This window comes from Pipra filicauda, unplaced genomic scaffold (assembly GCF_003945595.2).
Source record: "Pipra filicauda isolate LSUMZ 115617 unplaced genomic scaffold, ASM394559v2 scaffold83_size3615187_pilon, whole genome shotgun sequence".
NCBI lineage: Eukaryota > Metazoa > Chordata > Aves > Passeriformes > Pipridae > Pipra > Pipra filicauda.
The window spans coordinates 1,294,448-1,321,981 of NW_024105020.1; the positions used below are offsets into that span (position 1 = coordinate 1,294,448).

A 27,534-nucleotide genomic window follows, 5' to 3' on the forward strand; every position below is an offset into this window, starting at 1 on the left:
CTCTAATATTCTGATTTCTCTAAATCATTCCTGGAAAAACTTTCCTTCCATATATGCAAAATGACTGCAGCACAGTAAGAGACAGCAGAAAATTTTTCATTACCTCTGGAAGATGTTTTATTTCTCACTCGTAGTTTCTCTGGGAGTTTAGTATTTTTAGGAAGTGAAAGGAATCTTTTTGTATTTGCAGCAGCCTGCGTGTGAAGAAATACAAAAAATGTTAAGTTACTGCAGACTAGTGTACCTGCATAATGTGTGTTAAAACACACATCTGAGGCTTGAACGGGTTTATGTAGCTAAAGGGCTGGGGAATAGTTTGGGATTAGCTAATATGTGATCTTTTACTACACACTCAATGCTGACTGCTGTGCTAACTAAGGCAAAGACTGTGTAATCTCAAACAGTTTAATCAAATTAAAGCCTAGTGATATGCCCTCTGAGATCAGAGTTAATAAATATATGGTCTCTAACTTCAACCTTGTCTGTACAGGTTTTCCTAAGGAAGGCAAACACTGCAAGCATGGCAATTCATGCAGCTCCATGTTAGAAACTTTTTATTAGTCAGCTGCAAAAATTTGGTTGAGACTGAAGCTTGGGCACAAGAAGTAATCTGTGTTCTGATTCTGCAAGTGCTTTATACATATAAATGACTTTATACAGTTGACTAGTCACACTGAAGTTGATGGGGAAGTTAGGAACTAGCGTGATCATTTACCAGTTCAGGGCATAAAATCCTTGTTTTCCTCAGAATAAGCTTTAAAGACCCGGGGAGCAGAGAACACCTCATACTTCCTGAAACATGAGAGGTACTTTCCAGGACAAGTTGCTTTTTTTAAAATTCAAGTTTCTCAAGGACATCCTTTCTTAAATTTGTTACAAAGATTTTTTAAAAACTTTATAGTCTAGCTTTCCTCTGACTGTACCATTCATTGTGGCACACTCAAAGTGAACCTGATAGGAAATGTATTTTCTGTGAGATATTTTTCCTCTTCGGGTTTTTCTTCTTTTCCTCTCTTTTCTCTTTTTCCTCTTCCCTCTGTGGTGGATTTATGTATGAATAATTATTTTTAAAATTACAGCCTGTGCGTTTTAAAAAGTTGTAAGTCACCCTGTTTCTCGCCCTGACACAAAAATCATGATGAGTCTCCTCATTATTCCACCTAGAAATCATGTATTTGTATGACAAAGACAACATACATAATTGTGGTTGAGAGGGAAGAAATCATTCAGAAACAATCTTATTGTCACAATTAACACACAGCAGTCCTGGTAATGAGATACAGCAATTTTGGAGGCATTATTCCAGCCTCAGCTGATGGACAACTGTATCCATTAAGACAACAGTCACTAAGTATTCCTGTAACATGAAAATACATATTTATAGGATGGTTAATTTCCTTGATACCTGATATGATTTGGAGAATCAGCTTCCCTGCTGATTCAGCATTCTCCATTCAAATATGGTCAGAAGTTTACGGTGTGGTATTGCAGGATTGCCTCAGAGAGCCAAATATTATCCTGCCACAGCAGTTCTTGTAGGTAGAAGAGGTATCCCTATTCTGTGTCAAAACCTGAAGTCCTGACTATATTTTATGACCATTTTTCAAGTGAAGAGTTCACTCTGACTAACTCAATTAAAAGCTCTCTTTCCCGTATTTTGGAGCATACTGTAAATAGTTTTTCTATTTTAAAGTCATTTTTACCTCAACTATCCACACATCATCAAAACACTCATAGAGAATACTGACCTTAGAAGTACATTGTGTACAGAGCCTGTTCAGCTTCTCTAAGATAAAATTATGTCATCAGATCCCATTTTCATATCACACTCTACAAGACTGAAGCTTTGATGAAGTGGTCAACACAAATAAGGGGCCCACAAATGTGTGCAACTCAAGGTGGAAGGGTGACATTATATGTATAGTTGTCTTCCAAATTCAGGATTTTTTTTTTCTGCATGTCAGAAGATTTTTTTTCTGCATGACAATTAGCTACAAAGAACTGCTTTCTACATAAAAAAAAGAAACAAAATGCAAGTACCGGTCTTTCTCTTGACAGGCTGTTTGTTTTCCTCAGGCTCTCCCTGAGGCTGTGCCGGCGACGGATCAGAATTTCTTTGGCCTGCTTTTCGTTTGCATCTGCAGCCAGGCTATGTCGGTTGTAGGACATTGTCTGAAATACAAAAGCAGCGATCACAGCCTGAAAAGCATGATGACAAATGTGTTGAACTATATGAACAGGGCAAAACAGGCTTTTTGCTTTTAATGTTTTCATAAGCATCGTAAATCCTTGTGAACAAAATCATATTGCAGATGATTAGGAACAAGAAGAGTAATTATGCCAGCACTTTTTTAGTCATCTGCTTCACCATCTTTTGTTTCATTTGCTGCTTTGTTTTTTATTTAACCTGCTGATATTTATAATGAAAGAGAAAATGGAAAAAGCTGGCTTAATACAGTGTTCACCCGCACACTGTAGAAGCTCGGTCAGTATGTCAAGGATGCATATTTGAAAGTGATGAGTCACCTAAGGGGAGGTCATTTTTACCTCCAGCAAGCTGAAGCTTGCTCCATTTTTGAATGTTTTCCAAAGGCTCAGGCATTCAAACTACTTAGCCGCAGGAGGGTAAATGTGAAACGTCCTTTTGCTTTTAGTTCACTATTTTTCCAGCTCATCACCTCTGCTCTTAATACAAACAACTTCACAACTGTAGGCAAATAGGAAATCTAATCCCATATCAAGGAGTGGCCAAAATATTGATATAAGTAGACAGTGTTGGGTTGAATTTGCACCTATGATCCTATTTTAATACCATACATATATTGGAGGTAATATGACAAAAACATTAAGCTTTATCAGTAGTATAAGATCAAGTAAGCTATTTACACTAAGGAGTATGGATATGCTACTGTACATATGATAAGACATGGATTCAAGGCAACAGAGGTAAATAAGAGCATTAATTATTATTCTGTGGTAGAGCAGATGTACTAGCCCAAAGATATGTTAGGAAGATAATCAGCATATTCAAAGACCAGTGGGATATTTAAGAATGCAAAACTTCATCCTTACTCGATGTCGTATTTGGTAGAGATTCTTTGTTAATATTTCCCGCATGTTTTCCATTTCAGTGGGAGAAAGCGGCTTTATCTTTCCTTCATGATATTCACTGTTGTAGGATGAAAAAAAAAAAGTAGAGGAAAGAGAGAGAGAGAAAAAGATTGGTTTTGTATTTATGACCGGGAGTTACATTTTAACTATTTCCTTTGTTAGAGTTGGAAACAACAGTTCAAAACAACCGAGGAACAGGTGAAAACGTAACATGGAGAAATGAAATCTTGATTTGAGTCAGTGGTAAGACGCAAAACTGAGTCTCCAAAATGTGATATAAATTACATTAAATTGTAAGTGCGATTTAGGTACTTTTCAAAATGCCCCTCAGGCTTCCCCTGCAGCTATTCTGAGCAGATGGGCAGGCACATGTTCAAGACCAGCTCCCTTCTAAACAGTAAATCAATGTTCCAGTGAGCAGCTATCCTGGTAAAACTACAGATTCCAGAAGAGTACAGCTCACCAAGCAAGCTACAGAGAAAATGGTCTTGTTTCACATCCTCTTACTGTTCTGGTGACATTCAGACACAAAGCGTCTTATGTCAAAGTGATTATACTGCCTACAGACTGGGCTGTGAAATAAATTATGAGACCCAGAGGAAACGCTTGGTCATCACGGTATCTCTTGCTTACCTGAGAGACCCCGACGAAGGGACCTTGCTTATCATTCCACTTTCTGCCATTTCAATGGCATGCTTGATTTCTAGCTTCTTGTATAAAGAAACAATGCTGGATTTAGGCTGGTTCTCACGGATTAGAAGTCTTCGCAGGTATTTATTGTCAAACTTTTTAAACCTGTACATGAGGCAAACCAGCCCAACCAGTTAATTTTTACTGCACGTAGTTAAGAAAGCCAGTACGCTTTACATAATGCAACTTTAAAGGAGTTTATTCTCTGGGAATGTGTCTGTTCACATTAACAACCCATGCTAAGTAACATAAGAAAGCATTAATTTCATGTTTACTTCAGATAGATAGTTTTAACATGTGTTTTTGTTAATATGGTAGCGGACAGTCTCCATAGCAGCAACTTTTAACTTTAAGGTATTCTGTGTTATTAGAAAATATTATTTTTAATTCTCCATTTTCCTCAAGACAAAGAGAACATTAAATATTTACTGTAATAACAAATAAAAGGTCTAAATTTGCACCGACTGCTTTTTCTTTGAAATTTTACCCTGTTCTTGTAAAACTTTGGAAGTTCTCCCTTCCTTTAAAGTTAACTGCGACCCTCTTGGTTGCTTACTGAAAAAATACTGGTTACAGAAGGGGGGATTTTGTTTGTCAGAGATCTCACACAGGCTGGAGGAGAATCAGGCTGAGTAAAGAAAAGTTCTATCCATGTCACACACCTGTCTGAGTTTCCCCCAAGTCATTTGGAGAGACCTCTCCTCAGCCCTTCCTCCTGATGACATTCCTCTTTGTATAAAACACTTGAATTCTTCTTGGACCAGTGACTAGAAGGTGGTTGAGTGATGCCAACGCTTTGGGTCTAAAGAATTTGTGTCATTTTAAAAGAGCGTGTTTCTGAGAAAAGGGAATTATATCCAAACCAATGATGATGATGACTCAGCAGCTAAAGTATGAATTATTCAGGTATTGCCAGGGGTAATCTTCTTCACTGACACTAAGTCTTAAATAATACCATCAAGAACTGTGGAGTTGCCTGACATTAGGCACCTCATGCCTGCTACTGCCTTGATCTTTCTAGAGGAAGTCCAATAGCTTTTGTATGATCACTATTAAACAGGGAACTAACCTCTCACTTAACACTGCTAAGCCATACAGTTTGCAGCAGGAGAGCTGGATGGGATGAAAGGCTCACCAGACACACAGGAAATTCTCTGAAATAGTCAGAAACAGGGAGAGGACATGCACACTCAGAAGTTACCATACTTTACCCTGGGATCAGAGGGCTGCCTTTCTTCCCAGCTGGAGATTTTGTTCTACTTGCTTGTGGTTTAGTAAAAAGACATTGTTCTGCTGCTTTTCCTCTGAAACCCACATGTTCTAAAAACAACCATCTGCTTTCAAGAATAAATGCTGAAAATTAAATATGATGCCCAACAGCATTTGTTTCTTGCTACTGAGCCATTTCAGCCTCTCCTGTATAACAAAGAGTTTTAAATGCCACTTACTTATCTCTCCAAAAGTTGTGACCCCAGTGTCCACATACATCTTCAATTCCAGTCTTCACATGGTCAAAGAACTAAAGGAAAACATTGGTTCATTACATAAACTTACAGACATCACTAGACTTGCTCTTAGATATTACTAGTTTCCAACTTACTTTAAAACGGAAACATGTAGTCACAATTCAGGACAATGCTTCCATTTTACCAAATGCAGTTCAACCAAGCCCAGAGACAGAATCTGTTTTGTTCTCCTGGAGCTTCCTTAGTTCACAGCCCCAAAAGGACGGAAGTTAGTTGCTAATTTCTTCAATGTCAATCTTGCTCAGCTGCTGCATGAAACTAAAGTTTTTTACCATATTTTCACTTATTTGAAATTCCTTAACCACTCTGTGCTATGCCTGGGAGACTTCCCCAGGCCTGACAGTGAAGCAAATATGATTTTGTGGAGAAGAGAGTCTGAGTAGGAAGAAGCTTCCCACGTCAGCCCCTCAGGATGCACAGGACAGAACTGAGAGAGCCAACATCAGGTCCTAAGCTCCTCTTTTAGGGAACTGTGGTCTAGCCTCAACTTAAAGCATCCTGTTCACCTAATATTAGAAATAAATTTTTCCTCAGTCTACTATGAATGATAAAAACTGAATCAGTTCAGCTGAGATCTCACTTGATCCCAGAGGCAGCATGTTTGCTCTTAATTCAAGAACCATAGTAGAGGTCTCTCAGTAGGTGTCTCTCTAGATGCCTAGACTGACTTCTTTCCTAAATGTGGGCCTTACTATTCCTCATTTTTGAAATTTCAAACCACTTGCCATAGGCATGCTGCAAGGAGAAATACATTCAAGTACATGCATGGCTAATAATCTGCAACAATTGGAGACACATACATAGCAAACACAAATCCATAAAAAGGATGATGTAAGAGTTAAGTAAGTTTAAGCATGTGTTTAAGAGAAATTTGCTTTGTTTAATTAGATTAACTCAAATGCAATACAATTAAATTGCCAAGGGTTTCCCAGTGTAGCTAAATTATAAAATAACATGTATCTCATATGTGAAACAAACTACAGAAAATTAATTTACTTCAAGAGTTGAACTATTAAGAAAGTGAAGATTCCAAAATAATAATATGTAACGATAATTTCGGTAAATGCCAAAGGTTAAGTATAAGCTTTACAATTATTGTTCTTATAACAGCTATCAAAAAGAAACCTAGTACAGCACATGCCTCTCCATAATACTGTATGCTGAATCCTTGTCTTACTGACAGTGACTACGAATTTCATCTACCCAAGGGTTTCATCTATGATACTTAAGCTGCAACATACCCTATTATAAATTTCTTCACTGACAGCAGGCTGCTTTTTATTTGACCTTTTGACATCAAGAAACTCCACCAGCGGGCGAATTGTTATTCCCTGTGAAGAAAAAGAGAACACAATAACTATAAATGTGAATTCACTCTTTTGATTAGCAGGTATTGCACTTAGCTATGAAGCCCTTATCAATACAGACTCCATTAATGCAAGAGAAGGAAGGAAGGGATTCCCTAGAGCTAAGAAGTACTAGAGGGTCAACCTAGCAAACCGTATCAGGAATACACCATCTATCCCATCCATATGATTTTTATACTTTTTTTTCCAGTTCTGTGTTAGAAAAACACTCACTTGTTTTCTGAATTAATAAACAGATTCCCCATAATTTCAAAATGGACATATAAAGTCCTCTTTTTTAGTGACTACTTCCAAAACAGGTAGTCAAAGATACGTCAGCATTAATACTAAAATTGCTCTTTAAGAGCATGACATTAAGGCTTTTTGTAAACATGCCTTGCCTGACTATTCTCAGAGAAATAACAAAAAGTTTTGGCTATCACAGAATGATATAATGGTTTTGAATAATTATTTGTGGAAGAATTGACATAATTTGTTTACTTGTATAGGCACAGTGGCACAGGGGAGAGGAATTAATCTTTTGTGGTGTTGAGATCAGTCCCTACTATCCCAGACAACCAGGTCACATTTCTTTTTGTAAATGAATCACGTTTTATCTTAAAAGTAGTTAGGTTTCTTTGCCCCATTGCTCATAATGGAACACTCATCCTGAACCTTATTGTTCTGATAATTAGAAAGCTGCATCTTAATTGCATCATGGTCACTGTGTACCACTTTGTTCTTGTGCCAGCATTTGTCTTTTTAGTTTAAACTGTGTTCACTCCCTCGTATAAACAGTAATTATAGTCCCTCTTCTCCTTCATTTTGCTAAGGCCAAGGCATCCTGGTCTCTTTTCACGTGACAGACTTACCAGTCCTGTGGTCACTCCAGAACACAACACTATGCTCTGATGGAAACACCTGTATCAGTATGTCTTCAGATTAGATTTGCCTTTCTTCTGTTCCCACTGCAATGTTGACTTAAAATCTAGCCCATTACCAACTAGTACACCTGTGTCTTTTTCCCTTTCTAATTTTTTCCAAAGGTTCCCATTTCATAAGAGAAATTCCTAGTAAGAAAGTCCTAGCAAGAATATGTTTTCACTTTATTACTGTTCAATTTCATTCTGTTTCTATCATATTGGCCCTCAGTTCTTTCTACAGGATACTTTTATCTCACTGTCACCATAAGAACACTTTTAAAAGTCTGTCATCAAGAAACAATCAGCAACAAAAACTCCTACATTTATGTGCCATGGTCAGTAACGAGAATATTAAAGAAAACCATCCTCAGGAACCATCCTCGAGGAATTCCATTAATATCATCTCATCAGCCTATTATCTGGCCAAGGTGGTTGAAAACCTGAACAGGTGCCCAGAGAGGCTGGGGTATCTCAGTCCACAGAGGTATTCAGAACTCAACTTGACATGGCCCTGAGTAACATGATCTAGCTTTGAAGGTGGCCTTGCTTTGGGCACAGTGTTGGACTAGAGACCTCCAGAGGTCCTTTCTGACCCAAAGGACCATAAGTTTCTATTTCCATTTATAGGAGAGACCGTCAGCTCCTTCCTCATTTACTTTACAGTCATCCTAATGTCAATCTAAACCTCAGTTTAACGAGTAGTTACACTAACAATCTCCTGTGTAGCCCCCTCCCCAATGATTTGCAATAATCAAGTCAGACGAGCTTACTCGAGAAAATAAATTGCCTTATCAAAGAATTACATCAGGTTTTCCTTTGGTAAAACACATGGCATTTCATAACACATTCCATTTGTCTACAAATTTTAAATTATTCTACCCTTCAAAATCAGTTTTCACAGGTAAAGTCAACTAATGGACCTCCACCTTTTCCTCTTTCTCAAGCATCAGCACAGATACTTGCTACTTCCCACAGCACCTTAATCCACGCAAAAGGCAGGGTAAAAAAAAATATATATATATTTTTCCCACAGATATGAAATTTCATTAATAGCCATTCACATCTCTCTCACTGCTCTAATAACTAGTCTGACATGCTTATTTGACAGAGTTGGCTGCCTCTACACTTTCCAGATTTCAGTTTCTTCCCTGTTTCTTGGCCACTCTTATCCAGGCCTCCAAGGCCAGCTGGTCATCAGAGACAAGTTCACATTCCTCTGCACACCTGGTGCTTTTGTAGCGATGTCCAGCTGGTTTGCAGCATCACTTGCCAACACTCAGACTCCAGTTCACCTGTCCAGGCCCTCAGTGTCTTCCTTTCCCTGCTCACTGTGCACTGTATCCAACACTGAACTCCCGAGTAAATGCACAAATTTAAACATTCTAAAAAAAGGAATTAGTGCTGGAGCTGTACCCAGAATATCTCTCTTTCAACCTCACGAGGTCTTAAATACTTAATACTACTTATATGTTAGAATAAGTACTTAATATCAAGCATACTTTTGCTACCTGCCTGTGGTATGGATAGAATTTTTTTTTAAACTATGACTATGGAGAATACCTTCAAATATGTTCCTTCCAGTAAGTTAGAACATTTGTTTGTCTACCCATTGCTTATTTGTAACCTGTCTGAGAAAGAAGAAGCCCAGAAGATGAGAGGTACTACCTGAATGAAAACAGTAAAGAATATCACCACAATAACAGCAGTGATGAACAATTTCTTCCTGGGAAACACAGCAGGAGGAAGCAGAAATACAAGCGAAAAACAAATAGCTCCTCGGAGGCCTCCATAGGCGATAATAAATTGGTCCTTAAAAGTGAGAGGTATTGTCCGGAATACATTAATGATCTGAGTCAGAACAAAAACACCTGGGGGAAAAGAACATAAATACAAGGAGGAGGGAAAAAAAAGGGAACTTAAATTACACAGAAATAGCCCATGATGATAATATTTGTTCAAAACCACTTTTATGTGCTTCTTACCTTTTATTTGCTTCTCCAACATACAATATTGAAGAAATGAAATATTACTTAGCAACTTGAGAACACCATGGAAGAATAATTACAAAAGCCTAGGGAGCATCATCTTAAACATATTTAGTGAGCTAACCACCTCAGGTCAGGTGAATTTATGACCTGAAGCAGCTAATTGATCTCCACAAGACAGCTATCTGCTGGATTCTGCACTTCTAGAACAGCAATAATTCTCTGTGTCAGTATAGACCAAGACTGCTAGTTGCTTTTTAATAGGATTTGAGGTGATTTTGAACATTTTGGTTTGTCACCTCCATTAATCTGTGCTTTGAATCCTGCAAACTCCTATTCACTCAATTTTACTCACACAGACAGGAAGGATGCACGAGTGGGGATGGGGGAAGAAGATGCCAGTGCATGCTGCTGTACTATAGGCAAAGGCTCCAGGGATGCGGCAGACTGAAGTAAAGGTATAAAGGCAGGTGAAGGGAGCAAGCATGGGGGGCAGGAGCTGGGCAGCAGTCAGGCTGCTTGGCTGCTTTTCAGCATAAGGTATTAATTGTGGGGTTGCAGGTGCAGTAGAAAAATAGCCCAGATTTCTGCTCTGGGAAGGAGACTTGGGAGTTGGAAATAAGGGTGCAGAGGCAGATCAGAGCATGAGCAACCTTTACACGTGGAAGGACCGAATCATTACAGATGAAGTTTGGGAGAAGAGCAAGTTTAAGACCCACAAGCCTGCCCTGCACTTAGGTCTCCAGGTAAAAGAAAAACAGCTAGTGCTGTAAACTCAGGAGGGATGAAGCGGTTTCATATATATATATATACACATTTATTTATTTATTATACCCCTCAACTTATATATATATACACACTTAAACTTATATATATACATAAACTACAGCATTTCCTGTTTTGGTACTAATTATGCCAATGACTGGGAAAATCCTAAAGCTAGTAAATATAGATTTTAAAGAAAAAATAACTCTCAGCCTGTTTAGCTGCTGTACTACACCTAATTCTTTTAAGCAGAATTTGCTTATTTGCAAATAAATGTTTACTTAAATACATGTATTCTGATTAACAAGCAGAGTGCCTCTCACTTTAGACGGGCAGGATCAGGGCAAAACTGATTTTTAGGTTCCATTTTGGGAGAAAGTGGAAACTGACCCTGCAATATAGGACATATTACAAATATTACTTCCATTCCACCATTCACGATGGGACTTTAAGTTCTGGCATTCTCTATTTGACAAAAGGTAAAACATTTCACTTGCAAAGAATACAGACCCATAGTCTGAGACTTGCTTACCCAGTGCCCTCCAGATTAAACAGAAAAGGAGGGTGAAGCTAACAAAGGCCCAGTTCCACTCATGGTTCTTCCCAACTGTAGACACTCCCATGAAGATGAAGATTAAGGTCTCACTGACACTGCTTAGCATCTTCATGAAATATTTTATTGTCGTATAGGATTTTTGAGAAACATTTTCCTCCACATATTTATTCATGGTCATGGCACAAGCTGTGATCCTGAAAGGCAAACATTATCCCATATTTCACTTGCTTTATTTTTTTTTAAGCATCTTTCATATCTACATAATATTATTCACTTTTCCATAGTTCCCTTTAAAATGCAAAGCATAACTTACTCCATAACCAATCTCAAATATATAGGCTTGGTGAACCTACAATTTTGGGCACATGATTATTTTTTCTGCACTGTAGCGTTTTCTGAGAAGACATCAGTACATGGATACTTTTGTCATATACTAAATGCACATAATCTGTTCAGTGGTCACTCAGACTCTGTGTTTTGAAAGAGGCAGGGATGAGGAGAGACAGGGACAGCCCTAAAAAACACGATTTGCTGCATCTATTGCTGCTGAAGGACATCAGACAGGATGGCAACTGCAGGGGCAGGGCAGGACTTCCCTCCTTCCCTACTAGCAGTTGTCCCACCTCAGTGGCAGCGACAGTAGCCAGCTACTCTTTCCAGGTAAAGCAAGCAGCAAGGCTACAATTTGTTACCCTTCACCACTTTAGGCCACTGCTTGCTTTGCCTGCACAAAGGGCTGAATAGGGGAAAAACACCACCAGAAATCATACAGGTGCTGTTGCACATTTAAAGCACCTACAAATGGATAAAATGGGCATCTCAGCTGAAACATGAGAGAAAAGGCTTACTGTAAGTACTCCTACATGTCCATTTTCTGTGTTAGTAAACAGAGTTTGTTAATCAGCAGAAAGAGCAAAGAATGGTATCACTTGCTCAGTATGGTTGTCCATGTATAGGGATGGCTGAGAACCACTCAGATACAAATTTACAAGTTTAAGGGTAGTTAGCAGAGCTGGCTGGAGGATAACCTCAAGGTAGTGTCTCAGTGTAGGGAAGCACAGTCTGAACAGTAATTATCAGAGTGGCAACTAAGGCCAGACACGTTGTGAAACAGCTGTCATTCCTGGTTCTACTGTCTAGGGCAAAAACATGTCTTCTCTGATTTCCCAGTTAAAAACATTATACATACCCATGTGTGGGTTCTCAGTCAAACCCTGTACCCTAAATCTAAACAGAGAGAGTGATGTGTATTTACATTGTCTTTCTGAATACAGCCCATGAGGACTTGTCCTACAGTTATTTATCCCAGTTCAACCAAGTTTTCAGTTTATAATTATTTGCCAACACAGGGGATATTTCTTCCCACTGAGATCTCTTCTCTCTTTTGTAGAAGAGGATGGTAGGTTTGCTAGCATCTCTTTGGAAAAACGTGAACTCTCCCACATTTTGTAGAGATCCCACTGCAGATCTCTGCACCCTCTCTACAGAGAGGGTTTGCTAGCATAACAGTACACCTAACCTGGCTTTCACCCTGCATTTTTGTTCACCTATATTCGGTGACAGAGAGGCCAATCTAGTCAGCACAAAATAATATGTCCACTGCCATGCAAAAACTAGCTCCAACCCTAAGCAAACTCCTAGGCTAAGAAGGAAAGTCTCACTAAGACTATCTCAGACTCCCATCTGTATTTAGTACTGAAATAAATGCCTGCTCTCTCCTCATTGCCAGCTGATTTCACCATAGTCTTGAACAGAAAGATCCTCTATAGTCCACAAGCAGCATGCTGCCTCGGAAGCGGAGCTCATCCTGATTACACAGGATCCACTGTGGAAGATATAATGTAGATTTCAGAAGCATGCAAGCTTCCTCCCTGAAACACCAGGTGGTTTAGGTAACGTTTCTAGTTTGAGCATGTAGCTGGGACAAGAGAAGTCCTGCATTTTTGCCAGCACTGACAACCTGATGATGCTCTTCACAGCAGTTTTCCCTGTTCTAATCTTACAGTTGTCCAGACTAGGGATTTATAAGAGATCCCACAAACATATGCGTCTGAGTATCTCGGGAAGAAAATGGAGAGGACCTGGACCATGCATGGATTTTGTCCTGACAAGAAGCAGTGACTTGGTCAGGACATATACTCAAACCCAGAAGCTGTCAAAACACTCCCAGGCTCCTCGGTTTGCACATAGTTCCAGTGACCAACCTCTAAAGTACATGTGCAAATCTTCTCAAATATACTCTCAAATGTACTTAATACTTTGACCCTCCATAAGTCTCCTTCTCAGTAGCAAACCAGCTCCTTACAAGCCACAGGCTGCACTGACAGACCTAAAAATACCTCAGGTTATGCCATGGGTTGTGACAGCTCTCCTGTGTTTGCACTGCTTATCTACACAAGCATAACAAGTCTGATTCATCCTGGCTACCTCTCGCTGATGGTACACACAGTGGAGCTGGCAAGTGCAGGGGCAGCAAATGCAAAATAGCAAGAAGGCAGTGGGTGGGCTGCAAAAGAGCCACTTCCAGACCCACAGTCATTTTGGAGTCTCAAAGCAGCAGCTCAGTGCCCGGAAGCATTAGGGCTGTCAGATCTGCATCAAAGACACAACGAAACACTCAGTACTATTTATTACCTTCTTAAAATAAATCATTTTCATGATTATAGTAATTTAGGAAAGCCCTGCAGCATGGAGAGCAGGGAAACAAGCTCTGGACAGGGTTTGTTTTTGGATCCTGAGGTAATGGAGACACTGTAAATAGATAAGAATCTGTCACCAGATTAATCAGGATCTTTGCAAACTGTAACTTAAAACACCTACCGCACTTAAACACTAGAATTTAAAGGGACAACATTCTTATAATATTATTTTCAGTTACACTATGCATTCATTCAATTAGTGTCAAGTAACTTAGGAGTTGGTTCAATGTTAAAACAAATAGTGCTGTACACTATTTGTTACTCTTCAGGTAAGTAATATTCCACAGCTAATCACTGCTCACTTTGAATCTCTTCAGAGTACTTACTTACATTTGAAAAAATACCTCTTGAAGTCTCTTTTGTTTGAAAATTATAGGGGGATATAATGTTAGAATTTAATACAAAATCAATGTCTTTATGCAAGACTTTATGTACATTGTTATACTATGTTCTTCACAAACTAAAATTTTACTGTCATGATAATCAAAGCCAAAACTTAGATGAGTTTTATTTTATATTTCTCATCCACATACATTAATTCTGGCCTCCAATTTTGTGACCTGAGGCAGTTGCCTTGGTCAAGAAGGGGAAGGGAAAAGCAGTTAATTGAAATTAACCTGCAACATTCTGTACTTCTGAAGAATAAAAGTCTCCCTGTATAAACAGTACAGTTTCTGTCAGGACTGCAGTAAACTAGGCCACCGGGTTCAATCCTCAAGTTTCCTTGACCTACTAAATTTAGTTTCAATGTTTGTTCCTTTCAGCCTGCTAATTGTTGCAAAAAAAAAAAAAAAAAAAAACAAGGAAAAGAAAGAAAGAAACCTACAATAATAGTTCTGCTGCTTCACAGCCTTTATGAAAAATTAGTAAGCAGAAAATGCAGCATTATAATTAGAAATGCAACCAAGCAAATAAAGTTCAGATTCACATCTGTATGTTTTACACATGTGATCCTCATTCATGCCCAGCTCTAATTACAGTAGAAGCTCTTCCCTCTTCTTCTGAAGAGGATTTTCTCACTGCAGTTCATAGGGACACGGTTCAGTCCCTTCACTATTTCAGACAAGTAACCTGGCGCAGGGGTTACACAGACGATTCAAGAATCGTTTGTCCTTAGCTATCAGAAGAGTGACAAGCACCTTTTATTCCTTTGCCAGTGAATTCCTACTTGCCCAGGAATGAAGCAATCTGTGTAAGTATCTTATTTACTTGATAACACTGTACATTCCTGCTCATGTCCTTCCCCTAAAATATGGTACAGCATGTAACCACAAGGTCTGAGTATCTTTACGAACCTGGTTATGAAAGAAGTGGGAATCAGTTGTTTAATAGACTCACATGGATATTGGTGAAAAAGGGGAGATCAGGCAATTATTCCCCACAGGCTAAACTATAAATGGCCACAGAAGCAAATAATGCGTGAACAATATGGGTAGTAAGGGACATTCCAAGGTCATTTGGTCCAACTACATGTTGGAGCTGATTTTTAAGTCAGACCCAAGCAATCCTGCCATGAGTCAGTCGTTGCAGAAAACAACAGAGAACTCAATACTGGTGTGTGTTTTTGCACTGTGACACAGAGCAAATTACTCTCTGCAGTTCAAAGGCCAATTAAATGTGAAAATCACAGGGTAGATTTACTCCAAGGAGATGCAGAGATTGCAGGAGCTCTAAGGCTCTCAGAAGCACTGCTGGGAGGGGACATACTTTGTGGCTTATGGCAGCTGAGATCCTACATGGCTGCAGAGAGCCCTTGCATCTTGCCTGGGGGGGTACTGAGGTACCCAGGCCTGTTAGCTATTACAAAGTATGCTTAGAGTAAAAAACATGCAAGACATTTCAAAGATAACTTATTTTCTATTGTGCTGTTCAAGGGAAAAAATACTTTTTGTTTCCTCTTTTGTTTTGAACCCACTCAGGGGCCACTGTTACAAAGGAAAATGAACTAGGTTGTTAGTGCTGTGGGAAGCACTGGTGTGCTGATTGCAGGCACTGGCATGTGGTGGGTCCACTGACCCACCAGCAGACCAGCCATGCCCTTTCTGTTGTGTCTTGGATGCAGCAGGTCCAAATCAGTATTTTCATGAAAACTGCCACAATTTTTTCCATGTACAGTTTAGCCACAAGTTTTTGGTTTAGAAACCCTTTAAGTATTCGATCATAGAATGTCAAGGACATTTGGCTTAAGAGGTGGAGGAAACTAAAAACCACACAAACGCTATGAATAGAAGCTATGGAAAGAGATGGCACATTTATGAACTCGGTCAAAGTGGATGCATATGCTGCTTTATTTAGGCTCGTATCAGAGAAGGAAACACATGCAATCTTTAGCTCTTTACTTAAAGTACCAACCCCTCTTGCTTCATGGCATATTTCTATTTTTATACTACTGAAATCATCAGCTTTAAGTTTCCTTGTAAATTTCTTCCCAGCCCCAGAAAACCTTATCCTGGTGTTACTATGATATTAAACCTACCTTCACTTGCCTAAAAGATAATAATCAGATAAGGTATTATCGAGTATTAGTGATCCTAAGAAGTAACATCAGAGCTTACACAAAAAGCTATGTTCCTAATGCCTGAATGACTCATATTTGCCACTAGAACAATACAAAGTCATTAAAGAAGGTTGGCCTTTAAAAATATTACTTGGAACCAGAGCAAAACCTTTAAGTATATTAAATGTCATAAAGGCTCTTTCTAAAGTTGAGGTTGTTACATTATAAACAGAATAAAGAGAGAGGTTGTGCTCTTTTTTTACTGAAGCCCAGGAGTGAAAAAACACGAGTAAAAATATTTTTATCTGCTGGAAGTGGGAAGAATAATATTATTTTATATAGGGCATATACAGAACATTGTAGCGCACAAGCACACATATCAAAATACTAAACTAACAGATTGTATCACCACAGCACTGCAAATTTTACATTCAACGAGTCCTTATGGTGCTTATAATCCAGCAGGAGTTTGCCTTAATGATAAATATCTTGTGTTCATGGAATGGTACTTACTGGCCGCTCCCATGACTAACTGTTAGACATAGTTTCACAATATACTGGCATCAAAAGTGAAGGCAGTTCATGAAGTCCCTACCACTCCTACTCCCTCCCTGCCACCATTGCCCCTACATCACTGTGGGCCACTCCTCATCCATGCCCTTATGTCTAGTTCTAGGGTCACATGAGGACACAGGTCACCAAAGTGACCTGGGTTAAAAATAAGCCCCCTGAAAATACAAGTGAATATTTTTAACTTGGAACATTTCAAAGATATGGTTTATGATGTGATGCCATGAGCAGTTTTAGTGACACAGCTGGTGTGGCGGCAAGCTGAGAGAATGGAGTGGAAGCTGGAGGGAAGAGGCCGGAAATCCTCAAGCCAGAATCTCTGCCATGCACTATGGAACAATGCCATATGGCAAGGTCTGCAAAATCTGATCCTCTCTCAAATTTCTTTAGGCATTCTTACTTGAGTGCTATAATTAATGAAGTTTGGGGTACTTACGCCATGATGCCCGAGAGATGAAACATTTCAGCTGTTATGTATGACAAGTAACTGTACAGGAAGACAAAGAGTGGCTCAATCACTCGGATTTTATGGGTGAAACGGGTGGTAAAGGCTGCTACAAATCCCAAAAGGATTCCAATCAATACTCCACCGATCCCCACTATAAAGAAGTTAGCAATCCCAGCGAATATGTCAATAACCTTAATTGTGCGCATCTGGCAGAAAGACTTGAACAAATTGTACAGGACCTAAGAAGAAAAAGAAAGCACATTATGTTTTTGAACTCTTCTTAATTTCCCTTCATGTCATTATGTTCCCCTGCTTAAATGTTGAAGTTTGAATTTCTGTATCTCTCTTGAATTCACTTTTGAGATATGCTGTTGTTTATCTCTGGCATATTATTCATCATGCATACATATCAGGGAGATAAGCAAAGATGGGTAAAAATCAATACTCCCATTTTTGCAAATGGGACAGGTTTCTTAACCTATGCCATTCCAGGAGCCAGGAACATAGATCTATCTAATTCTTCTTTCAATTCACTTATTTGCACAGCTTCTAATTTCTCCACAAATGTCAATTTCAGATTTCCCCCAGATAAAAGAAATAAAACAGAAAGAGAAAAAAAGATTGTTTCACAGTCAGTGAAGAATCAGGTTATTTTCCAGTGTGTTTGATCTACATGACACTGAGAGATGCAGTACTGAATCAGACCATAGATTCATCTAGCATGGGGGAATAGGGGGGTCGCAGGGGGGTGGGGATGGACAGTGACCACCTCAAGGAGTAAAAGAAACGTTGTGTCCATTAAGTAAGTGCTCTTTCTCTAACTTATTGACCATTAGGAATCCAGTGGTTTAGAGACAAAACAATCTAAAGTCCACATTTCTCTAATATCCAGTATTTTAATTAGTCCAAAATAGGCAACAATGGAATCAGTTACTCTTAAAGAAACCTTAAAAGGGTTGCCCCATTTGAAGACTTACATGGGAGATTTAAGCATTCCATGGTGCTGCATGTATGCTCCCAGCCCTGCAATACCATGACAGCTACACTGTCCTCTTGTACAGATCTAAGTTGGGTCACAGGTACCTATTCCTATCCCAGAGGGTTCACAGGCATCTTAGACTGCTTGCAGGAGTTAAACCTCTGCTTTCTTTCTGGACTTCTTAGTGAACCAAACAGGTTTCTCTATCAAGAATGCTATTTGAGAGAACAATGTTTTATCAGCACTTGCATAGTGCCAACAGTGTAGGTGTTTGAGTAGTGGCTGGGAAGGATTTCTCATGTTTGCAGTCTTGTTCTCTCTCACATGACAGAACATAAGTTGTTCAGCACTTTTTAGCCAAAACTGGATACGTCTTACAGAGATAGAAGTTTAATGCAAAGTCATGGCTTATTATGGGTCCTTTGAGCTAAGTGAAAGGAAACAACTGAAACAGAAAAGAAAAAAATATTCCAGAGCAAGCATGAAAATAGAAGATTAAATCAAACCTAGAATGGTCAACAGTAATTTTCATTACAAAGCAAAAAATACAACAAGAGTGGGATCATGAACTATTCATTTGATAACAATGATGTTCTCAGGATGAGTCCACTTGGGAGAAGTGTCCCTTTTCACCTGGACTAACCCCTTCAACTTGTTGCTCTGAGGCAGACTCCCAGCCTTTTTGCCCCATTCCTTGTTACTATGTCCTGTGCAGGACAGGAAAGCATTGTCATAAGATTGACTGGTTTTCCACCTGTTTTAATTTGTGGACTCTATGGATTTGAATGAAGAGAAGTATACCAGAATAAAACCTATTGACAGTAGGAGCACCTTTGTTGGTCACCTTACAAGGGTTTCTCAGTCCACAGTCTCCCAGAACTCTGTGAATCACAGACTGAAGAAAAAATACTATTGACTTGTGTAGGTTGCAAGGAGTTTCTCTGAGTCACTTGTTGAAACTTGGGATGATCCTAGAGTAGTGTTTTTCTCTAAGAAACTACAGAATTTCACCTGGCAGAATACTCTCTTGGAATGTATTAGGGAAGATGATTATTTTCTTTAATTGGAGTTTTAAATAGCCTTTATTATATTTTAAAAGGTAACTATATAAATATATACGAGGCAAGACTCCAAAATAAGGGCAGTGCAAGGTGCTTGTAAAGAAGCAGAGAATTTTAATCTACTTGAGCAATAGCTTTTCCATAACATCACCTCATCCTCACAGTAAGGAATACACCCTGCAAAGAGAATGGAGCCTGTTGTTCCACATAGAGACATCCCCATAAATCTCAAGTCTGTTGCCATAAGTTATTTGAAAGAAGAAAAGCAATGTTCTCCTTTGTACCTCAACCATGGTAGAAGCAGCACCTAGGACTATGGAATGTCATGAACATGATTTTAATCTCATTTGTATTGTCCTTTATTTACACTGTTGTAAATGAGATCAAAATCAGGTTCTCTTCCCTTTTACTCTACAGCAGTTCAGTTTTACAGCTCTATCTAAACTTCCAGGTGTCAAACATTAACTCTAGTCATATTTTTAACGCATTTCGTATGAGAACATGGCAATTTTTTGAAGTTCAAGATTTGCATTTACTCAATAGCCTTCAGCTGAACTCACTGAAAGTTACACCAAGCAATACTAGTCGCTGATCACTTTTTAATCTTGTCTCAGAGTATCTCTGAAGCACTAATTGCTTATTTTCATCAGTTCTCAGTTATTAGTTTTTTAATTCTAAAATTACTTTAAAGCACTCTAAAGTAATGTTTTCAGCAGAGGCAGAATACAGAGTATTTCTGTAATGTTTTCTAACATGGGAATAATATTATTGTAATGACACTGGCTCCTTCTTTGTGATTTTAAGCCCAGAATTGGAATTTGAACAGCTAACACTCAGCTATCATTTTACCATTTAACATCGCCATGCTAGTTATCCCTGCCTCGTTTTTTTGGTAAAGCACCAACTCTGATCAAGAATCCAACTGGCAAACATTGTCCTCGGCCAAATTCAAGCTCCAAAATTCCATCAGTGGGGGAAAAGGAACATTCAAATGCACAGACATATTGCAAAAACTATCAGACAAGAAAGGCCATCTGAGAAGTGCACAACTCTCTTTGTATACAAAATGAAGTTGTGGTAGGACATTGTCTGAAAAGGGAAAGCACAGATGACACTGCTATTCTGTGAAAGCTTTTATTAGGAGCAGCCAGGCAGTACAAGCAGGATAGCAGGAAGAAGGGCTTAAAGTATTTAGAAAGTACATTTAGTAAAGCCACTCTGTTTTGCACTGCCTAGCTGTCCATCTCCTGGGGTTTTTGATACATAGGAATTAGGTAGCTTTCACAGATGGACAATCTGCATTCAACTCCCCTCCTATTTCATCCTCCCATCCCACTGCAGGTACCTGCCAGAGCAGGTGGGACTCAAGGGCTTCAGCAGATGAAAGCTGAAAGGTTCTGAGCTCTGCCTGTTAGCTGGTTTTATCAGCTCCCCCTCTAACACAAGGGCAGAGGAAGGGAGAGTATTTACAAAACATCATCTCCTTACAGTACACAACTGAGTGACTCCAGCAGCATCCCATCAAGGGCTGCTCCAGGAGCACTGCTATAGGCAGGGGAGGCAAGGTCCTCTAAGGGCACCCCACCAGGGTGACAGCCTGGGTCACATTTCAAATATAATCACATGATTGCAGGTGTGCAAACACATAACAAGGAACCATTAGCAGACCAATGCCGTGCATTTGGAAACTACTTGATCTCTTGCCAAGTCGTACCTTTAAGCGACAGCTGGGAAGTAAGACCAAAGGTACTCCGAATTCCTTTCACTCCTTCATGAATATATGTAAGGACAGTGCATTACTGGGCTGGCCCTACAGACTCCTCAGAGTAACTTCCCTGTGTTAGGCCATCTGGGCAGGCAAGTCATAAGGAAAGACTACATCCAGAGAAGGCAGTAATTATGCCATGCATTAAATTGCCATGCCAGCCCCTACAAAAAGGATGGTTTAGAGTAATTTGCCATTGGGCAATGGCATGCATGAATACTCCTGTCATCAGGATGCAGTATTTTAGTAGCAAATCTTACTGTATTAACTGCTGCTCCAGTGGAAAGGTGGTTGACTTTATGATTGAAAAAAAAAGTGATTTTGGTTGGAAAAATTCAGCAAAAAACAACTGTTATGTTAACATAAAACCAGATCCTTTTGCCCCAGAAAAACTTGTATCTAGAGAATTCCAACACATAAGTGATTGTTTAGAGTGAATAGAGACAGAGCCAGCCATGACTGAACTGTTGAGCCTTCTGAAACTCAGTATGTACACCTACTTATTTACAGGACTGGCTTAAGTACCAAGGCTCAGATTAAATGATGAGATACACATGTGTTAAGCAGGTGAGACAAAGTCTGATAAAAGGGGAAAAAAGGTGAGGTAAAGTCCAAGAAGAGGTGAAAACAGAAGGACAATTCTGCACAGAATAGGACAGGAATAAGAAGCCAGAGACAGGAAAGGTGCAGATTCAGTTCATGAATCCTTCTGATCCTTCTAGCACATGAAAAAACAGACCTCCATGTCTCACAAAACTGAAGGTATGCCAGGACATAGTTGGCATGGGCAGAATTTCAAGTAAGTCATGGATAAATGGGAGTAACGTCCCAGACATAGTGTCATCAGGTACAAACAAGAGACATTAGGGGTGTTAATTGAATTTGCAGATTGCTGTCCTCAGGTCAGCACCACAAACCCAATTCAGCTAGTTAATGATTAGAAATTACTGCCTCCAGGTGGCTGTCCTATCTCATCTGTAGCCTGGGATACATGTATTGGTGGTTTCAGGGCAGTTCCAACTGGATGGGCACATGCAAAAAGTTAACCTCAACTGGGTTCAGTGCCATCTCAGTGATTTGTCGACCCTTCCTGTGAATGCACTGAGAGACCCCACATTGTCCCTTTTCCCTCTCCTGCCCAAAAACGTTTCTGCAGGTGAGGGGAACGAGTTTCAGATTACAGAAGGAATAGAATTACAAAGATACAGAAACCAGAGTGATCAAGTAGTAAAATTCCTACAGTAAATACACTACCATTATACATTACTCTGGTACAGTAAGACTACCATTGTTTCTAAATCTAAAGTTTAAAGAATTACATAGACACTTTAGCACTCTTTTACTTACATCTATTAGCAAACTGTAATAACCAAATACAAAGAGATATAATGGAGTGGCATGTAAACAATCCTTTATCATTTTTATCAATTAACCATTTATCAAGTAACTTACCACAGTTATAGCATCATTCAGCAAAGACTCTCCAAACACTAGGATGTAAAGCTGCTCATTGACATGAATATTTTCAAAGACAGCTAACACCGCCACAGGATCCACAGCTGAAATGAGGCTGCCAAAGAGCAAATTCTGCAGCAATGTGATATCAGTCAAACCAAATGCACTGATTTGGCAAATTCCATAAAGGGAAATTCCAATGCCGATGGCATTCCAGAGTGTACCCACCACAGCATACCAGAATATGGTACCAAAGTTCTCAAAGAAAAGACGAGTTGGCATAAAATATCCAGCGTCGAGTACAATGGGTGGCAAAAGATACAAGAAAAACACATCACTGTTCATTACAGGTGGAGACTTCTCCTCTGCTCCAAAAATAATCCCACCAAGAAGTAATCCGACCAGAATGAGGAGACAACTTTCAGGTACTATTGAGGGCAACTTGTGATAGAGATGAAAGCCTTCAAAGGAAAGTCAAATACAAGAAAGGAAAATGGTTATTTGTAGAGAATCCACAAGATTATTCTAGATTTTGTTATCTTAGTTTCTATAGTAAACAAACAGCAATCACAAGCCAAATTCCATTTTCTTTGCAAAGACTGAACTGGACAACCACAACAGGTCAAGGCAAGTGCATTGGCTAGCATAGTTAATTCAGTTAATGTGGTGGAGCAACAAATTAATAGCTGGACACTCCACTTAACAGCTAGGCTGGGTGGAGCAACTGTGTGCAATGGTTCTCTGTGAAACTGTGAGGTTTTTCATAACATGGAATGCTCCAGAAACACAGTCAAAACACTTCTCTAGGGCAAACTGGACCTAGACAGAGGAAAAAAAATCATACTAACCACTCCTTTATCCCTGGACAGCTTCACAAAGGAGTTTAAGGAGTACATTAAATTATTTTTTAGAAATCTTTTAGAATCTCAAAGCTAGTGAGGAGAACCAGCACATGTGACTTGCACCCAGTCAGCCATGGTCACTCTCTCCACCACCATGAGAAAGCATTTACAGACATAATTATTATTTTTGGTGGAGCCTCCTAATTAATTTTACAAGAAGCAACATTTTCCATGAAGTGACAGTAAGTTGTAGCCTGTATTATTATGTTAATTCTTCTGTATTATATCAAGTAGCAGTGTTGGGATTCTCTCATCAAAATCTGTGCTAAGTACTGAAAAAATTAATTAAAAAAAGGTTCTGAATGAGGACTTAATGACTGAATGTTCCTTAGTCTACTAAAACTCTCAAAGCCATGCAGTTTTGATTTAAAGATTCCAATTACTTGTAGAAGTTGACAGCTTTAAGGATAATTTTGGTAATGAATGGGAAAAGTTTTGAAGAAACTTATTCTGGCCAATCTAATAGAACGATCAACCTCATGCACCAAGGTCACATTCCAGGTCCCAGTGATGCCAATCTTTTCCAGACTCCTCCTTATCTATATTTGGCCCACATAATTACATAGAAATCTGTCCACACCCACAAGATCCCACAATTCCTGTCTAACTAAAAAGCATTTAAATTATTTTAAATGAGAGCTGCATGGAAACACTGGGTGTGGTAATAACGGGCGTCTATTTCAGTAAAACTATTTCAGTAAAAATCACACCTGTAGTCCAAACAGTTAAACTAGTGCAATATTGGTATAGTTTACATCCAGTTTCCCAATTTCAGGCTTCTGTATCTTTTAACACCTCTTCTGTTAAGTCTCCTCTCACCATGGAGTTTTTCCAGGTAAAAGAAAGCCAGAACTTAAACTTAGGAAAACCAAATGGTTAAGAAGGAGCAAGGGGCAGCTGTTTTAATCTACTGACTTTTTACTTATATATTCTATAACTATTAAAGCTATTTTTAAAGGCAAGCAGCTCAAGCTGCATTTTTATTTCCTTTCTGGATGAACACAGACTGCTTTAAATAATTAGAAACACAGTCGATGTGACTCATTAGAATGTCTGCCAAACTCACTGTCATTCTTCAAAACCAGAATCACCAATGTCCTATATTGGCAGAAGAGGTAATGACCCTGGAAAAGACAAGAATTTGTGGTTGGAGACTTGACTCTTCAGCTTTCAGCCACACAAACATTTTATGATTTATCTTAGTTTCTGTACTGGCAGAACACCAACCTTTCCAATATAGCGATCACAAAGTTTCCCCTGAGTGAGTAGGTTTTGCTAAAAGTTTTTTTAAACTCTTCAGGAGTAAATTTTACATTATTTTCTTAATACAAATTCAAGAGGAAGGAATTTTTGTAAATGCAGCTTTTAAGGAAAAAAAATCCTAGACAGTTGTAACGCAAGGGCAATGAAACATCTACTGCGAATACAAAAATAAAAATCTTTTATTTTCTTCTTTACAAGTCACTCTGGAAAGCTCATACCCTCCCGGAGACTTGGGACTCCATCCTCAGAAGTAATGGAAAGGCTCCCACTAAATTAAATATGCTTTTTATTCATATAAACAGCATCAAAAATCCTGAAAGACTGCCTGCCTCCATGCAAATGCATATCATTCCTGATTTGAGGGCAAAGAGCTAGGATTTAGAATCCAGTGCACATCAAGTCATGTGCAGGTGCCCTGCAGGATGAGGGACATCTTCCGTTCTCTGACAGATCCACAGCCACAGGGTCAGGAGCACCCTGGGAGCAGATTCCCTGCAGTACAGGAATTTATGCTGAATGCAGGACTACAACTACTTTCTTCTCCTCTGACCCTATTCTTAGGCTCCAGACTATGCACTGATCCAACTTCAACAGCACTAAACATATTTCACATATCATGGCAAAAATGGCACTAGGACACTAGCCTGAACTACAGGTATGTTTAAAGCCAGAAGTCCTTAGGTTTGCTACTTTTGGGGTGAATTCCAGTGCTTTCTGATGCTGGAAATGCCACTGAGATGAGTATCCCTGAACAGCATAAACCTTTTTTCAGGAGAGCAGTGTTGGAAGGATATCACCTCAGTTCCCAGAAGAAACACTTCTCATTTGTGCATTTGTGATTAAACGTAATGGGAATCTGAATCAGTTACACAGTATTTTGTAGTTTTAGTAGTACAAAAATTAAGCAAAACTGAAGGGTAAGTAGACTAGTCTCACTGCTTAGAGATTCTAGCATTCTACAGGTGCAATGGGTCCCACCTAATATACTTATCAGCATGTGAGTAACACACCTCTATGGTATCAACACACAAGTAATAAGTAGAGGTAGTCAGAAAATAATTCCATTCAAGGCAATTTATTAGATTTCAAAATGTGCCCTTGTTCTATGCTGGAATAAAAAGCACCATGTTTCTAATGTCTTTATGAAAATGTACCTTGTAAAAATGTTCAAGTTCTGCTTGACAACTTCAGGTTTTCCTTTCTTATACTGTCTTTCTTGCTCCCTCTAAACCAAGCCTACAGTGTCATGATCACAGCCAGGGTCGGAGAAACCTCTCAGGTAAATCCCCTATAAAAATTAGCAAATGCTGGAACATTTCAGCTCTGGTGAAACTGTGCTTCTGTGGAAACATATTTGCTAAAGACTCATAACGAGGTGCTGCAGTTTTCTTTGGGATCCTTCAAACACTGAGAGAGCTGCTATTTCAAGTGACCCTATCTTCTTAGCTCCTCACAGCTGAAAAGACCCGAGAGCTCTGTTCATAAAGGTTTGCTACTCGGCAGTGCCAAGCATAAGCATTCAGTGCCTAGCCCCAGAAAGGAATTTGCGATGCCAGATTAAGCACCGAGGTTTCCTGGGCAGTGCGGGAGTCTCGAGGTGGATTTCATGCTGCCTGGCATGACAGAGGCAAGATGCGTGTGCTGTTCAGCAGGAAATTATGGGGAGAGGAATGCACCAGAGAGCCTCCTTTCTCACAGGGCTACAGGCAGCGAGACAAGGTGGAAAACCCCTCTCCATCCCTTTGAATCAAGACACAAGGCCCAATTCTAGTAACCAAGCAGGATGGCAGAGCAACATTTCTGTGTCTTGGTGGTTCAAGAACTGCTCATCTGCTCTACCTTCAACAGAGGAGAAGGCACCAGTCAGTGAAAATTTGATGTGGACTGTGACTTAGGAGCGATGGGAGCCTGACCTGGGAAGGTTTACCTGATGCACTCACTGGATAAGGAAGCACAGACAAAGCTCCAGGAGCAAGAACTGGATGTTCCTAATTCCAGTCCCAGAGTCAGGGCGCCTGCAGATAGGTGTGGCAAAGCTGAGCACTGCCACACCTAGGGCCACTCCTGGATCTGGCCCTCATTGCTCTGCGCACGCACACTGACAACAGCATGCCCTAGATTAGCCACACTTGCTTTCGTTTGGTGTTAACTGAAGGGATTTAAAAATTATATGCATTTTTCTTCACCTCTGCTGTTTACTTGCTTATTTACTGCAATCAGACTGGAAAATTAAAGTAGTCAAGCAAATTTTATTTTTTTTTTACTTTTTAGATGCCTATGCACCAGCAAAATATCATGATAGTCAGAATGTACTACAGACTATAATTCTGTCTGTATTGTGTTTACGTGTTTCACATGTAATCCTTTACAAAACAGAAACTTTTTCACTAGTTTTAGCTTATTCAAGAGTTCTTGCTGTATCTAAACTCAGAAGTCATAGCAATTCTACAGTACTCTGTACAGGCTGAGATAGTTTTTAACCAAACTCCCTATTCTCTGGTTATTACAGTTCATCATACACTTGAGTGGATCATATTGAACTCTGCCCTGATTCTGCAGTCACCTAAAAGCATACTCAAGACTAAGCATGCATCTTTAATGCACTAAGATACATGCATCAAAATACCTGCATGCTTAATTGATGCAACACACCGTATTTCTGAGGAAGTAACAATACCATAGCAAGTTGCTTGAGGAGAGGCTCAGGCCCCCAACTACAATGCTAGCTGTGTCAGGGGGTGAGTACCAATTTTTGGTTTTGCAGAATCCTAATTAGCTGATCATAAACCAGAATTTGACACAGTCTTCTTAAATGTCACAAGCAGAAGTTAAAAGTTTTAACTTTGATAAAGGGGTTTAACAGAATCAGCATGATCATAGTTTCTTATGGAAACCTCTGCTGCAAAATCAGAGTTCTGAATCAAACAACTGTAGGGTGGGTAAACTTATTTATTTTGTTCCCACACCTTTACTTCTTACATTATTTTCTAGGT

The 27,534-nt window shown here is 39.3% G+C and overlaps 1 protein-coding gene across 2 annotated transcripts in view; it reads right to left on the reverse strand.

Moving 5' to 3' along the window:
* Window positions 1-27,534, reverse strand: part of SLC9A2 (solute carrier family 9 member A2) — a 33,075-nt gene that overhangs the window by 4,406 nt on the left and 1,135 nt on the right. The window contains exons 1-11 of one of the 2 annotated variants that reach the window (XM_039390547.1): window positions 23,989-24,959; window positions 22,374-22,837; window positions 17,105-17,355; window positions 10,879-11,096; window positions 9,262-9,464; window positions 6,569-6,658; window positions 5,250-5,320; window positions 3,745-3,906; window positions 3,073-3,169; window positions 2,041-2,172; window positions 104-194 (exon numbers count right to left, since the gene is read on the reverse strand). In XM_039390547.1, the coding sequence (XP_039246481.1) occupies window positions 104-194; window positions 2,041-2,172; window positions 3,073-3,169; window positions 3,745-3,906; window positions 5,250-5,320; window positions 6,569-6,658; window positions 9,262-9,464; window positions 10,879-11,096; window positions 17,105-17,355; window positions 22,374-22,721 (1,663 nt within the window). In that variant the 5' untranslated portion in view covers window positions 22,722-22,837; window positions 23,989-24,959. Of the gene's footprint in view, window positions 1-103; window positions 195-2,040; window positions 2,173-3,072; window positions 3,170-3,744; window positions 3,907-5,249; window positions 5,321-6,568; window positions 6,659-9,261; window positions 9,465-10,878; window positions 11,097-17,104; window positions 17,356-22,373; window positions 22,838-23,988; window positions 24,960-27,534 lie in introns of those variants that run through there. The other variant, XM_027718050.2, reaches the window with a different exon arrangement.